Below are 14,455 nucleotides of genomic sequence, written 5' to 3' on the forward strand. Positions count from 1 at the left end.
TGTGGCGTCTGCTGTCTTTGTGCATCTTTGCTCTCTGAACTTTTCTGTGTGTCGTCCCCGAGTGATCCTCCCTGGGCTCGAGTCACCAGGGAGGGTCACAGCCCCTGGGAGGGCCTTGTAGGGGCTGTGAGCTTTCTAACCAGGCCTCTCGCCTCCAGCTCCCTCTGCAGCTCAGCTCTTCCCGCTCCCTTCACCAGCCTGTGAGCTTTCGCACACAGAGGCCTCAGCAGGTCAATCCCTGCTTCCCAGGGTCCTTCACCATGAGGAGCCCCTGGTGTGTCCCCACCTCCACATACTGTGCCCCAGCCTTAGAGAGCTGCTCTCTGGCCCCGCAGCATGCCGTCTCTTGTGCCTCTGACAGTGCCCAGGCTGGTTCCTCTCCCAGAATGCCCACCGTCACTTCATCTGGAGAGATCTTGCTTGTCCTTCAGTCTCAACTCATGTCACATCCTCCGGGAAGCCATTCTCTACATGCAAGTGGTCATGGTGGGCTCCTCCTGGTGACCCCAGGACTATGTGCACAGTGCCAGGGCAAGGGCCTGATGCAGAGCAATCTTAGTGACAGAGTGGGCAGCTCAGTTCTTGGGTTACATTTTCTGTTCCCAAGCCTAAACCCAGACACTTGGGAGAAAGTGGGAAGGAAGGAGGAAGTGGGTCACATTCCCTAGAATGGTGAGATCTTTGGTAGAGGCCTAGGTATGGCCACTGCAACCCAATCCCATTAGAATTTAGCTCAGACTCAAGTAGGCGAGGCAGCAGGAGCAGGTGTGAGGTTGGTGGGACAGATCGACGTCCATGTCCGGTTAGGTTTCCTTGGTTTTTCTTTCTCTTTCCTGGGGACTTGCCTGCTCACCTTTCCAATGACAGCATGCAGGGCCATGCACACGTGCCGACACATGCCGGCACCCTCACGCAGTGCACACATGGGGGTGTGCACAGAGGGGCTGGCTGGGGAGGGGCCAAGGCTGGGCACACTGGGTCTCTTTAACACACTCCTCTTCTCACCTCTGCAGCCCCCGAAACCCAGTGACCTCTCCATTGTGTGTTTCACAAGCGGCACGACAGGTAAGCAGAGGCTCCTAGCCCACCAGCCAGGGCCACCTGCTCCCTTCCCTGGCAGCTTTGGCAGGGTGACTGAGACATCTCCGGCGCCCTCTGTGGGATGGGCTGAGCCTTGTCCTGTGCCTGGCACCAGACGCTGGGTCCTTCCTGCTGCTCCCAGTGGCCAACGCGAGGCAGCATGGGGCGGCTGGACGTGAATGGACCGTGTGGACTGGGGGTGTCTAGGGGCGGTGGGTGCTACAGACTTCCTGGAGCTGGGGCCAGAGGTGGGCTGGGCAGCTGGGTCATGTCATTACTCTGAGGAGGGGCTCTTGCTCCTCTGCTTTCCTGCCCCTGCCTGGACTTTGTGTCAGGGACTGGGGAGGGAGTGTGGGATTTGGTGTCTGAGAGCCTGGTTTTGAGTCCCACCTCCACCACTTGCTGGGGGGCCATGAGCCGGTCCCTTAACCTCCCTGCCACCACTGTCCCCAGTTTCTTTCTTTCTTTCTTTCTTTTTTTTAATATTTATTTATTTGACTGTGCTGGATCTTAGTTGCAGCACACGAGGGATCTTTAGTTGCAGCATGAGGGATCTAGTTCCCTGACCAGGGATAGAACCCGGGCCCCCTGCATTGGGAGCACGGAGTCTTAACTGCTGGACCACCAGGGAAGTCCCTGTCCCCAATTTCTTACCTGGGTGGTTAAAGGTGCCAAGTTGGAGGTGGGAAAGTGTGTGAAAGGGCAGTGCAGATGATCTGGGGCAAGATCATCTGCACAGATGATCTATGCCGTGGGCAAGGCTGTCAGGGAGAGGAAATGACGCAGTCCATGCCCGGTGCTGACAGAGGAACACGTGCATCGGTGTCAGTGCGAACAGCCAAGGAAAGCTTCCTGGGGGAGGCAGAACGCACCTGAGGACCATGGTTACAGGCACAGTACTTTGCAGCCTGCAGTGGCCCGTCCACCCTATCACTGTGTCACTGGGGCCTCAGCACGACCTGTGAGGCAGGCGGGATGGGGACTGTCCAAGGGGGCACCAGCAGCAATTGGAGGCAGAGGGCTTGTGCCCTATTCTCCCATTTCACAGCCCAGTGCTCTCCCCACTGCTGCCTCTCCATCTCATCTTATGACTCGGGAAGTCACTTGCCCTTGGCCTGAAGGGGCAAGAAGGTTCCAGCCTCTTTTCCAGACCTAGGGCTGGACTACGTTGATGATAGCTCTTGATGGGCAGTGACCTGGGGCTCCCCACGCCTTCCACAGATGGAGCCTCCAAAGCAGTTGGCAGATCCTTGACCAGTCCCGCGGGCAGGATAATCCTTGTGGGTAGATCACGATAAACGTGACGTTATTGAATCAAAGTGGGTTTTTGCCATTAACTCAAGTGGGTCTGAGAATTATTTCCACCTGACTGCTAAACCCTGTCAGAAGAGAAATAACACAGCCTTTGCTCTCCAGGAGCTGACATCCAGAGCCAGCCCAGGATTCAAAAATGCCCTTCAGGTTTATGTTGCTTTTTGTCAGGAGTTTCACAATGTGAAATTTTGGTGACATGTCCCTCCACCCTGGGTTTGGGGGCAGGTCACTACTGTGGCCTTTCGCTTTGGACCCTTGCTGTTCAAGAGTGCCCCCTGGGTTTTAACTGAGTCAGTTAGTCACAGCTGCTGCCCCTGTATCTGGAAAAGAACTTGATGATGCAGAAATGTGTTGTTGCCTAGCTGCAGAGGGCAGGCCTCATGTCCAGTGCTTTTTCAGACCATGGAGTCACAATTGGAAGCTGAGCCATCCTTCCCAGACTCTATATGGTGGAAGCAGAATGTAGGGAGGCTAGAAAACAGGTTGTGATTTGGTGCCCACACCTCCTACTCCAGAGGTGTGGCTGGTGCCAGGGCAGAGCTGGGGGAGTGAGCAGGCCTCTTCCCTGATGTTACCCTGCCTGGCTACACGTGTGGATTTCCTTGGCATTAGCCTAAGCCTGTGCTGTGCCTCTGGTAGCCATCCTCTTGTCCAGCACATCACAGCTGCGGATACAGCTTCCCTTCCATGATAAGTGTCCTGGCCTCAGCTTCATCAAGAGCCACATCGTTCTTTCAATGAGGAAAGGTGGAAAATATGATCTGAATCTGACATTTGAATCATGATTCTGGTGGAATCATTCTGGGAAGATTTTTCTCTTGATGTGTGATGGAAACATCTGTGGAAATTCCCAGAATAAGCTAGTGCTTTGGAGCCACTAGTCAGGCCAAGAAGGCCCTGGAGGAGGTGAGAGCTTGGGGTTTGTCTGTACTCAGGGATGGCTAATGTGTGGATGCGTGGTTGGTTGTTCGTTTCAGAATAACCATCAGCTGGACTGAAATCGAACTGCCCTCTGCAAATAAAAGATAATTTGTGGGTATAACATAGCCCAGTTTGGGGACTTGGGCCCCATGAATGATAGTTCAGATGTATCTTTATGCGTTCATGTGCTACCTTCCCTTCCCAGAGAAGAAAATACAGTGGTCTTTTATTTTATTATTTATTTATTTATTTATTTATTTAATATATTTTTGGCTGCATTGGGTCTTAGTTGAGGCGTGCGGGATCTTTCGTTGTGGTGCGCAGTCTCCTCTCTAGTTGTGGCGTGCGGGTTTTCTCTTCTCTAGTTGTGGCGCGCAGGCTCCAGGGCACGTGGGCTCTGGAGTTTGCAGCACGGGGGCTCTAGTTGAGGCGCGCGAGCGAGCTCAGTAGTTGTGGCACGTGGGCTTAGTTGCCCCACGGCATGTGGGATTGAACCCACGTCCCCTGCATTGTAAGGCAGATTCTTTACCACTGGACCACCAGGGAGGTCCCTACAGTGGTCTTTTAAAACATATCCTTCTTAGTCTACGGGTTTTTAGCATTCTTTTTCTAATTTATGTAGATTCATTCATTCAGCTCATTTATTGAGCATCCACTATGCGTCAGACCTAGTGTTGGAGGCTGAGGACACAGGGATGGACAAGACACGGCCCTGCCCTCATGAGCACACAGCTCATGTCATGAGGCAGTTCACTGCCTCGAGGGTCTGCATCCCAGGGTGCATGGAGTGCTAGGCCACCAAGAGGTCAGGACAGCGGGACAGAAAGGATTCCAAATCTAAGCAGAGTCTTGAAGGATTGGCAGCTGGAGGAGAGGAGGAGGAAGGGCATTCTCAGCAGAGGGAACAGCCTGTGCAGAGGACCAGCAGCAAGAAAGAAAATGTTTCTTTGAGGGAGTCAACTGAGGAAAAGAGACCTCTGGTTGCAGGGCCTGGGAACCCTGACAGGAGAGGAATGATGGGGGTACGAGTTCCAAATAAAGGCTGAGCAGGAGCAGCCAGAGAGGCTACAGGAGAATAGAACCTGTCAGCATTGTCGATGGCTAAGCTGGACCCATAGGATGCTGCCACAGAAACACCTGCTGGTGCTCCTGGGACAGGGGAGGTTGGAAGCAGAAACTGATTATGGTGGACTGAGGAGTGGATGAGAGGTAAGGATGTCAACTCAGCAAGTGTGGACAATTCTTTCAAGAAGCTTGGCTGTGTCGCCAAAAGGCATGCTGCATAATGTTCCCAGCAACGCGATTTGAAAAGTCAAAGTCTGGAAACAACTCAAATGCCCCTTCAGCAATAGAATGGTATATCTACAAATAGAAAATTATATACCTTAATGCTGAGCGAAAGAAAAAAGGCACAAAATATTGAACGATTTCTTTTATATAAAATTACAAAACACGATAAAGGATTCTCTGGTTTTAGAAGTCAGGACCATGGTTGCCTTCCAGGATATTGGTGTCCTGGAATGCTGATGATGTTCTGTTTCTTGCTCTGGGTACTAGTTGCCCAGGTAAGTTCACTTTGAAAAAAAATCTGTTGAGCTGTATACTTATTTGGGCACTTTTCCATATGTATGTTATACTGTAAGAGAGAGTTTATTAAAAAAAAAAAAAAGATTAGCTGTGAAGGGATGACAGAGAGCAAGACTGGCTGCTGGTGGAGGCCGTGGGGTTGAGGGAGGGTGGGGATTTTGTTGTTTTCCTGGAAATACCTGAAAGTGTTTCTCATAGTTTGAGAGAGAGCCACTGATGGAGAAAGGGAGGTGAAACTCAATGGAGCAAAGCCCGCAAAGCTTTGGTTTGGGTTGGGGGAGAGAGGAGGCTTCCAAGTACCATGAAGAGATGCCTACCTGGGAGAAGAAGGGAGGAAGAAAGGATTCTGGGAGGCCAGGAGGATGGGGGACCTCCTCTGTGGAGATGGAGTCAGGGTCCTGGCCTGAGGGTGAGAGGCCTCATGAATGGACCAGAGTCTCAGGGGGCGCCGTGTGACAGTTTCTGTGAGGAGCGCCTCTCCTGGGCTGGAGACTGTGAGCCTCAGGGGTCACATTGTGAGAGGAGTGGAAAAGGTGGGCAGCTGGATTGGCTTGGTGGGGTTATTAGAGTGGGGTGTTTCAGAGGAAGCCTGGGGGCTGAAGCACTCGGCAGGAGAGCGGCTGGGGTGAGGGACACGGGAGTCCAGCTTGGGAGGGAGGGATGAGAGGGAGGGGAGGTGAGGGAGGGTCAGGTATCTGGAGTCATATGAAAGGGTCTCAGCATGAGGGAGCTGGCCGGGTCAGTTCTTAGTGGTGGCAGTGGGGCTGGGAGGCTGAGGAGGAGGTGGAGGCCACTGGAACCAGGGCATCTCTTCTGTTCCAGTTGAGGATGCCCAGGGAAGCCCAGTCATTTAACTGAGTATGTAAATGCCCATCAGCCCTACAGCTGTGGCTGCTCAGGTGGGCTTTCTGGGAAAATGCTTACCGTGACCTATGCATTTTACACCATTCTGTTCAAGACTTGTGTGATCACATACATAAAACTACATCGTGGCACTCCTGCTATGCAACTTCAGGAGAATTTCTTAACGTCTCTCAAGCCTCAGTTTCCTTGGATATTAAATGAATACACCTAATACCTATAGCATAGTGTTGTTCCAAGAAATAACTGAGCTGCCATGTATGAAATGCCTAGCACAGTGCCCACATTGGTGTTCAGTAATTGGCTGCTGTGATAGCTATTATTTGTATTCTTGCTAGTCCTCAAGTTTGATGTTTAAAAAAATGGTGGATATGGCATTGATGAAAGTAACACTCAATCCTAAAAAAGATTTGGGAACCCCTAGCAGGGACATGAACACTCTATCTGCATTATACAACTTCCAAAGCATTTCTGTCACTCGTGTCTTTTATAACCCACCTTTGTGTGAAAGCGGAAACAAGCAGCCAGGGAGCCCTCAGCCAGAGGACCCGACACTGCTCCCAGCCCCCCTCCCACCCCCTCCTACAGGAGAGACCTTGAGCTCAGCTTCACCTCACATCTGCTCCTGCTTGGAACCAACATCCATCCAGGGCAGATCTTCACCCGGTGAAATGCCCTCCTGCATATCAGCCATGGGTGCCCCACCCAGGAACACTGGCTGAAGCCAAAATGCTGTTTGCAGAATCTGAAACTAGGGGAGTTTTTTTCTTTCGGTAGCTGAAGAGAAAGTGAAGTGCAAGGATGGCGAGTTTACGAGTGCAAGTTGGGAAATGGACCATAGGTCTCATTCTGCTGAGACATCAGGGCCTGGCTAGCAGCACCTCTCACTGACGTTGCACCAGAACAGGAGAGAACCAGAGGACACGTCAGTTCTGCAACTTTGATGGCACGTAGGTCTAGCTAGGAATGCTTAGTCTGTTCTTCCACATGAGCAGCTTGGAAAAATTACCATATCATGTTTAAAACAAATGCTACCAGAGGTATGTTCTTGTCCTGAATCAGAGAAGTAGGCAGAACCTTTCTGAAGGCTCATCTCTCACCTCTCAACTCGGACCTTGAAGTCTTCTCCCAGGATTTGTTGTCAACGTGCACCTCTCCTTTATCCACTTTGGGACCACATCTAGAGATGACTTGAGGAAGTAATTTGAACATTTCTGGGAATATTTAAAACTTCTGTAACTCACTGGAAGTTTATAGAATTTCATTTATATCCACAAGAAAACATTTGTTTCTAAAAGGTGTAAGCTTTTCTCATCATGTTGGAGAGGAAAAGGGCTTGTCTAACTAAGCAGAATTGAATAACTACTACCATTGTGTGTGTTCTGGCCTGAACTGAGTGGAGGCTTTAGAAATTTTTCATCAATGAAGACAAGTTTCTCTAGAAATTCTCAAACCATCCCCCCTGAGATTATATTAGGTGTAAGTCGGCCAACCGAGCAGATCTAAAGCTGTATAGCACAGGACCATATTTTGTGACAGTTCTGATTTCATACTTAGTATTTTGGGGGTGTTCCTTAGAAAATTCCAGAATTTGGGAATCCATGGGTGAAAATTTCTGGGTGATACTCTCAGAATAGTTTGTGGGCCCAGGGACTCTGTGGGATTTGTACATAGGAGACAATTCAGGGATATTTCCTAACATGGGCCTGGGTTTTAGGAAAGATGCTGGGATGAAAGAAGGACAAGCAGTGAAATAAAGTGCATGGATCTTCTTTTCAAAAGGAGGATATTTTAATAGCTACGTATTAGAAAATATAATTTTTAAAATCCTGTAACTTTCTGTGTCCCCAGAATTGCTTCTGCGATTTGCAGTATGGGTGTAGGTGCCTGAGCACATGTTAAAACCCTGCCTACCACACACCTTGGTCAGACAGAGATGGTGCCGTTACTGATGCTCCTTTCTGACAAATAGGTCACCAGTAGGTTGAGCATAAAGGCCTCACGGGGGATAATTATGAGAGCAACTTTATTTTTGTCTCCATCTTTTAAACTTATTCTTTTAAACTTGCTTTGTGGGGATAGCTCTTTGTCTGCCCCTGGATAAAACTTAGGCATCTCATGCCTTATCTCGTCCCTCTCAGGTGAGTCCCATGGGGATTGTAAGTCACAAACACAATCTTAATTCAGAATTCCAAGTGTTGGTCCAAGATATGAGTCTGTCCACTTCACTGAGACTTCCCTCCTCAGCCAGGGCTGGCTGCAGGCTTGGTGGGGAAGGCATGAGATCATGCCTTCCTCTCTTCCTGTCCGGTGTTCCTCCTCCTCCTCCTCCAGCTTGCTAATGAAGGTTTCTGCCCTCTCCCACCAGATGGAAGTAGGGAGGGAGAATGATTTTGGGCAGAAGTTTACAATTCAGTCTCCGTTTCATGGACACTTCGAGGAGTTCTTCTCCAGAGGCAGGCAGTGCCCTTCCTTTGGTTGTCTGTTCCCCACTTCACATCAGCTTCTGTCTCTGGTATACACTGTATCGCTCCCCCCCTGATTTTGGGGGAAAACCAGCCTGCAGATAAGATTCCTTTTTTTTTTTATAACGTCTTTATTGGAGTATAACTGCTTTACAATGGTGTGTTAGTTTCTGCTTTATAACAAAGTGAATCAGTTATACATATACATATGTTCCCATATCTCTTCCCTCGTGCATCTCCCTCCCTCCCACCCTCTCCCTATCCCACCCTTCTAGGTGGTCACAAAGCACCGAGCTGATCTCCCTGTGCTATGCGGCTGCTTCCCACTAGCTATCTATTTTACATTTGGTAGTGTATATATGTCCATGCCACTCTCTCACTTTGTCCCAGCTTACCCTTCTCACCCCCCGTGTCTTCAAGTCCATTCTCTAATAGGTCTGTGTCTTTATTCCTGTGCTGCTGCTAGGTTCTTCATGACTTTTTTTTTTTTTTTTTTAGATTCCATATATATGTGTTAGCATACGTTATTTGTTTTTCTCTTTTGAACTTACTTCACTCTGTATGACAGACTCTAGGTCCATCCACCTCACTCCAAATAACTCAGTTTCGTCTCTTTTTATGGCTGAGTAATATTCCATTGTATATATGTGCCACATCTTCTTTATCCATTCATCTGTCGATGGACACTTAGGTTGCTTCCATGTCCTGGTTATTGTAAATAGTGCTTCAGTGAACATTGTGGTTCATGACTCTTTTTGAATTATGATTTTCTCAGGGTATATGCCCAGTAGTGGGATTGCTGGGTCGTATGGTAGTGCTACTTTTAGTTTTTTAAGGAACCTCCATACTGTTCTCCATAGTGGCTGTATCAATTTACATTCCCACCAACAGTGCAGGAGGGTTCCCTTTTCTCCACACCCTCTCTAGCATTTATTGTTTGTAGATTTTTTGATGATGGCCATTCGGACTGGTGTGAGGTGATAGCTCATTGTAGTTTTGATTTGCATTTCTCTAATGATTAATGATGTTGAGCATTCTTTCATATGTTTGTTGGCATTCTGTATATCTTCTTTGGAAAAATGTCTATTTAGGTCTTCTGCCCATTTTTGGATTGGGTTGTTTGTTTTTTTGATATTGAGCTGCGTGAGCTGCTTGTGAATTTTGGAGATTAATTCTTTGACCGTTGCTTCATTTGCAAATATTTTCTCCCATTCTGATGGTTGTCTTTTTGTCTTGTTTATGGTGTCCTTGCTGTGAAAAAGCTTTTAAGTTTCATTAGGTCCCATTTGTTTATTTTTGTTTTTATTTGCATTTCTCTAGGAGGTGGGTCAAAAAGGATCTTGCTGTGATGTATGTCATAGAGTGTTCTGCCTATGTTTTCCTCTAAGAGTTTGATAGTGTCTGGCCTTACATTTAGGTCTTTAATCCATTTGGAGTTTATTTTTGTGTATGGTGTCAGGGAGTGTTCTAGTTTCATTCTTTTACATGTAGCTGTCCAGTTTTCCCAGCACCACTTATTGAAGAGGCTGTCTTTTGTCCATTGTATACTCATTCCTCCTTTATCAAAGATAAGGTGATCGTATGTGCGTGGGTTTATCTCTGGGCTTTCTATCTTGTTCCATTTATCTATATTTCTGTTTTTGTGCCAGTACCATACTGTCTTGATTACTGTAGCTTTGTAGTATAGTCTGAAGTCAGGGAGCTTGATTCGTCCAGCTCTGTTTTTCTTTCTCAAGATTGCTTTGGCTATTTAGGGTCTTTTGTGTTTCCATACAAATTGTGAAATTCTTGTTCTAGTTCTGTGAAAAATGCTATTGGTAGTTTGATAGGGATTGCATTGAATCTGTAGATTGCTTTGGGTAGTAGAGTCATTTTCACAATGTTGATTCTTCCAATCCAAGAACATGGTATATCTCTCCATCTATTTGTATCATCTTTAATTTCTTTCCTCAGTGTCTTATAGTTTTCTGCATACAGGTCTTTTTTCTCCTGAGGTAGGTTTATTCCTAGGTATTTTATTCTTTTTGCTGCAATGGTAAATGGGAGTGTTCCTTAATTTCACTTTCAGATTTTTTGTCATTAGTGTATAGGAATGCAAGAGATTTCTGTGCATTAATTTTGTATCCTGCTACTTTACCACATTCATTGTTTAGCTCTAGTAGTTTTCTGGTAGCATCTTTAGGATTCTCTATGTATAGTATCATGTCATCTGCAAACAGTGACAGCTTTACTTCTTCTTTTCTGATTTGGATTCCTTTTATTTCTTTTTCTTCTCTGTCTGTTGTGGCTAAAACTTCCAAAACAATGTTGAATAATAGTGGTGAGAGTGGGCAGCCTTGTCTTGTTCCTGATCTTAGTGGAAATGGTTTCAGCTTTTCACCATTGAGGACGATGTTGACCATGGGTTTGTCATATATGACCTTTATTATGTTGAGGTAGGTTCCCTCTATGCCTACTTTCTATAGGGTTTTTATCATAAATGGGTGTTGAATTTTGTCGAAAGATTTTTCTGCATCTATTGAGAGGATCATATGGTTTTTATTCTTCAGTTTGTTAATATGGTGTATCACATTGACTGATTTGTGTATATTGAAGAATCCTTGCATTCCTGGGATAAACCCTACTTGATCGTGGTGTATGATCCTTTTAATGTGCTGTTGGATTCTGTTTGCTAGTATTTTGTTGAGGATTTTTGCATCTGTGTTCATCAGTGATACTGGCCTGTAGTTTTCTTTCTTTGTGACATCTTTGTCTGGTTTTGGTGTCAGGGTGATGGTGGCCTCATAGAATGAGTTTGGGAGTGTTCCTCCCTCTGCTATATTGTGGAAGAGTTTGAGAAGGATAGGTGTTAGCTCTTTTCTAAATGTTTGATAGATTTCGCCTATGAGGCCATCTGGTCCTGGGCTTTTGTTTGTTGGAAGATTTTTAATCACAGTTTCAATTTTCGTGCTTGTGATTGGTCTGTTCATATTTTCTGTTTCTTCCTGGTTCAGTCTTGGAAGGTTGTGCTTTTCTAAGAATTTGTCCCTTTCTTCCAGGTTGTCCATTTTATTGGCATATAGTTGCTTGTAGTAATCTCTCATGATCCTTTGTATTTCTGCAGTGTCGGTTGTTACTTCTCCTTTTTCATTTCTAATTCTATTGATCTGAGTCTTCTCCCTTTCTTTCTTGATGAGTCTGGCTAATGGTTTATCAATTTTGTTTATCTTCGCAAAGAACCAGCTTTTAGTTTTATTGATCTTTGCTATTGTTTCCTTCAAGATTTCTTTTTAACACACCATTCCCACCACCACCTAATGTTCCTTCTGCAGACTCCATATCCAGTTTTTGGGATTTATTATTTTTTTTTGCAGCCACGGCCTTCTTCACCTTTCTTTTTGGGAACCCCCCCCAACCCAACCCCCCCAGCCCAAGCTGTAGGGAACATGATTGGGGTTTTGAAGCAATCTCATTAGCAGCTGAGTTAGCTTGGGTTTCAGATTGGAGATGGGAGAGAGGACCCCTCATTTCTCCCCTTTTGATGGGCTGTAGCACTCAGCATAGCTCTCTCTCTGAGGAAATACTTCTCACAAATTCTTCCTCATTCGTTCATATTCTTAAGGAGGTGAAATTCACGTGGCATAAAATTAACCATTTTAAAGTGAAAAATTCAGTAGCATTTACTATAATACTCTCTTAACCTCAACTCAACCCTTTTATTAACCTCTTTCTGGGTGAGGGTTGCAAAGTTAACATTTTGGTTTATTTGATATTTCTTGGGTAAATTCTGCACATGGTCTGGCCCCTCACTTTTGGAGTTTCACAGCTGTTGTATCTTCTGCCTCAGTGGAAACTTCTAATTTAATGTCTTTTGTACATGTCTGTGTCCTTAGACTTTATAGAGCCCTATGAGGTGGGTGTCATTGTCCCTATTTTATAGGTTAGGAAACTGAGAGAGGAAAAACGGCTTGCCAGTGTTACACTGACAATGAGGGGCAAGGCCAGGATTTGAGCCTGCTCAGATCTGTCCAGCAGCAGCGGCAGTGTTGTATCCACCTTGACATGAAATGATGGCCAACAGCCTCCCTCCACAGCCTGCTGTGCCTTCTGTCCCCACCTGGTCTCTGTCCTCTGAGCCATCCTAGCAGCCCCGAGCTTCCTCATGAGCAGCAGTGAAAGGTCGTGTCAAGACAAAGCAAGAAATCCATGTCCCATCTCTGCCAGTGAGCAGGCAGGAGGGCTGCCCCAGCAGTCTGGACCTCCAGCCTGGCCTGAGCTGGGGCCTTTCCAGGTGCTGGATGCAGCAAGGAAGTCCTCTGCCAGCACAGTTGACTGCTGGATTCTGGACACTAGAACTGCTCAGGCCCAGAGAGTGGCATAGGTTACTGGGTATATATATAAGGAGACTGGAGGCCAAGAGCCTGTGCTCCCTGAGGAAGGCAGAAGGGAAGGTGCAGGCCAACCCATCAGGCCTGAGGCACTCCTTGAGGCACTTGAGGTGACTCCAAGCTGTGTCACCTGCCTTCTGGTCTCAAGCACCTGGGAGCCTCAAGATGGGCTTCAAGTGTCTACAGAATGAAGGTCCCTGACACAGCATTCATCTGCCTGGGACTCTGAAGGCGGCTGTGGACGAAGGCCAGAGGTTTGCGTGGACAGCTCTGGGTGTCTGGGACTGGTGACTCCAGTGCTGTTCTCAAGGAGTGGCCCTTGAGCTTCCCACTAATTCTCCTTCTTGCTCTCTCCTTTCAGGGAACCCAAAAGGTGCGATGCTCACCCATGGGAACGTGGTGGCTGATTTCTCAGGCTTTCTGAAAGTGACAGAGGTGAATAAAGTAGACTCACCAATGCAGGTGTCTCTCAAGGACACCCTCAAGCCTCAGAGGTTTTTTGGGTTTTCTTTTTTTTCCCTGATACAATCCGGGCTGCCTTTCACAGGCAGGAGTTTCTGTTCTCGTTAGAGCAACCTCACTTTCACAGATACTTTTAACCCCAAACACTGAAATGATCCATACCTGGTAAATATTCAGTTGATTTCTGAGAGTGCTCAGATCCCAGAAAGAAAAACGTGGAAACCTATTTTTCATTTTTAACTTCAAAAATTAAGATACCTGTGGTTTTATGTATACCTTTATTTAAAAGTAATCCTTAATAACTTGTTTTTCCAAGTAGGTCAGGGTTTAATTCAGTCATTTTGTGTTTAAGGACTACTAGAGTCTGAGAAACAATGGCAACTGCTAATTTTTAAGGCTGTACTTAAAAATGGTAAATCTAAAATCAAAAAAGCTTGATAACTTGGCCTGACAAAAGCATGTTAGCACTTTTTAACTGGCTAAGAAAGAAAGACCTTTTTCCACAAGTGGTGAGTATCTGAATGTCCTACACTTTCCTTAAGGAGAAAGGAATGTACCTTTTCCTATAAATTAAGCTTTGTCTCTACTGTGGAGAAAATCGCTATCCACATTTATGCCTGGTGGCATTATGGAGCATATGCCCATTTGTTATATATTTTGGTGGAAAACTGTGAGACACTGTTGGTAGCTGAGCCCAGACCAGGAGCCATGAGCAAGGTTCCCTGGGCTTGTCCAAACTCATCCAAAAGCCAGCCCAGGAGACTGAAGACCTCTGTAAAAGGACGGAGAGCAGGGAAGTCAGCCAAGGAGAGCTCATCCCTGAATGGGGCCCCCTGGCCAGGGCAGCCCATGTCCCTGAGGTCAGACCCATCCTGGAGAGTGGGGTCCCTCTTGGCCATCCGCTTTAAGGCCATGTTCCCAGGCTGTAGCTTATGAGGCCTGGTTCCACCCACCACGCCTCTGTCCGGGGCACGTACCCCAGCCCCAGTAGGCATAGACCTAGGGTTCTCTTGGCCCCTTTCTCTCGAAGGAGGACCAGAAAGTGCCAACAGGCTGAGACCCTCTGAATCGCTGTCCGGGTGGCCCAGGAAAGCTGGTGAAGTGGGGCCTGAGGCAGATCCTGCAGCTGTGGGGAGGGAGAGGCATGCCGGTCTGGCGCGAAGACTGAACGAGGTGCAGGCCCTCCCAGAGGAGACTTCCCTGCGGAGCTCGACTCTGCTGGTTTATGTGTGCTTCAGTTGGCTCTTTGCTTCTGCAGATAACCTAGACCCACTGGCGCTTCTACCTAACACTCCGCTTCCTACACTGCCCTGTCTCTCTGTCTCTCTCTCTTTTCTTTCTGCGCCTCCCATCTTCCTCTCTCTCCTCTCTCTCTCACTTTTCTCTCGCTGTCATCTC

General features: G+C 47.1%; 1 protein-coding gene across 7 annotated transcripts in view; it reads left to right on the forward strand.

The window, feature by feature from the left end:
• The window catches only part of ACSL6 (acyl-CoA synthetase long chain family member 6), a 64,083-nt gene that overhangs the window by 25,703 nt on the left and 23,925 nt on the right, over positions 1-14,455 (forward strand). For all 7 annotated transcript variants that reach the window (XM_082457858.1, XM_082457857.1, XM_082457856.1 and 4 more), the window contains 2 exons: positions 1,014-1,065; positions 12,957-13,030. In XM_082457858.1, the coding sequence (XP_082313984.1) occupies positions 1,014-1,065; positions 12,957-13,030 (126 nt within the window). The remainder of the gene's footprint in view (positions 1-1,013; positions 1,066-12,956; positions 13,031-14,455) is intronic.

Source organism: Balaenoptera physalus (genome assembly GCF_965194825.1).
Source record: "Balaenoptera physalus genome assembly, chromosome: 3".
NCBI lineage: Eukaryota > Metazoa > Chordata > Mammalia > Artiodactyla > Balaenopteridae > Balaenoptera > Balaenoptera physalus.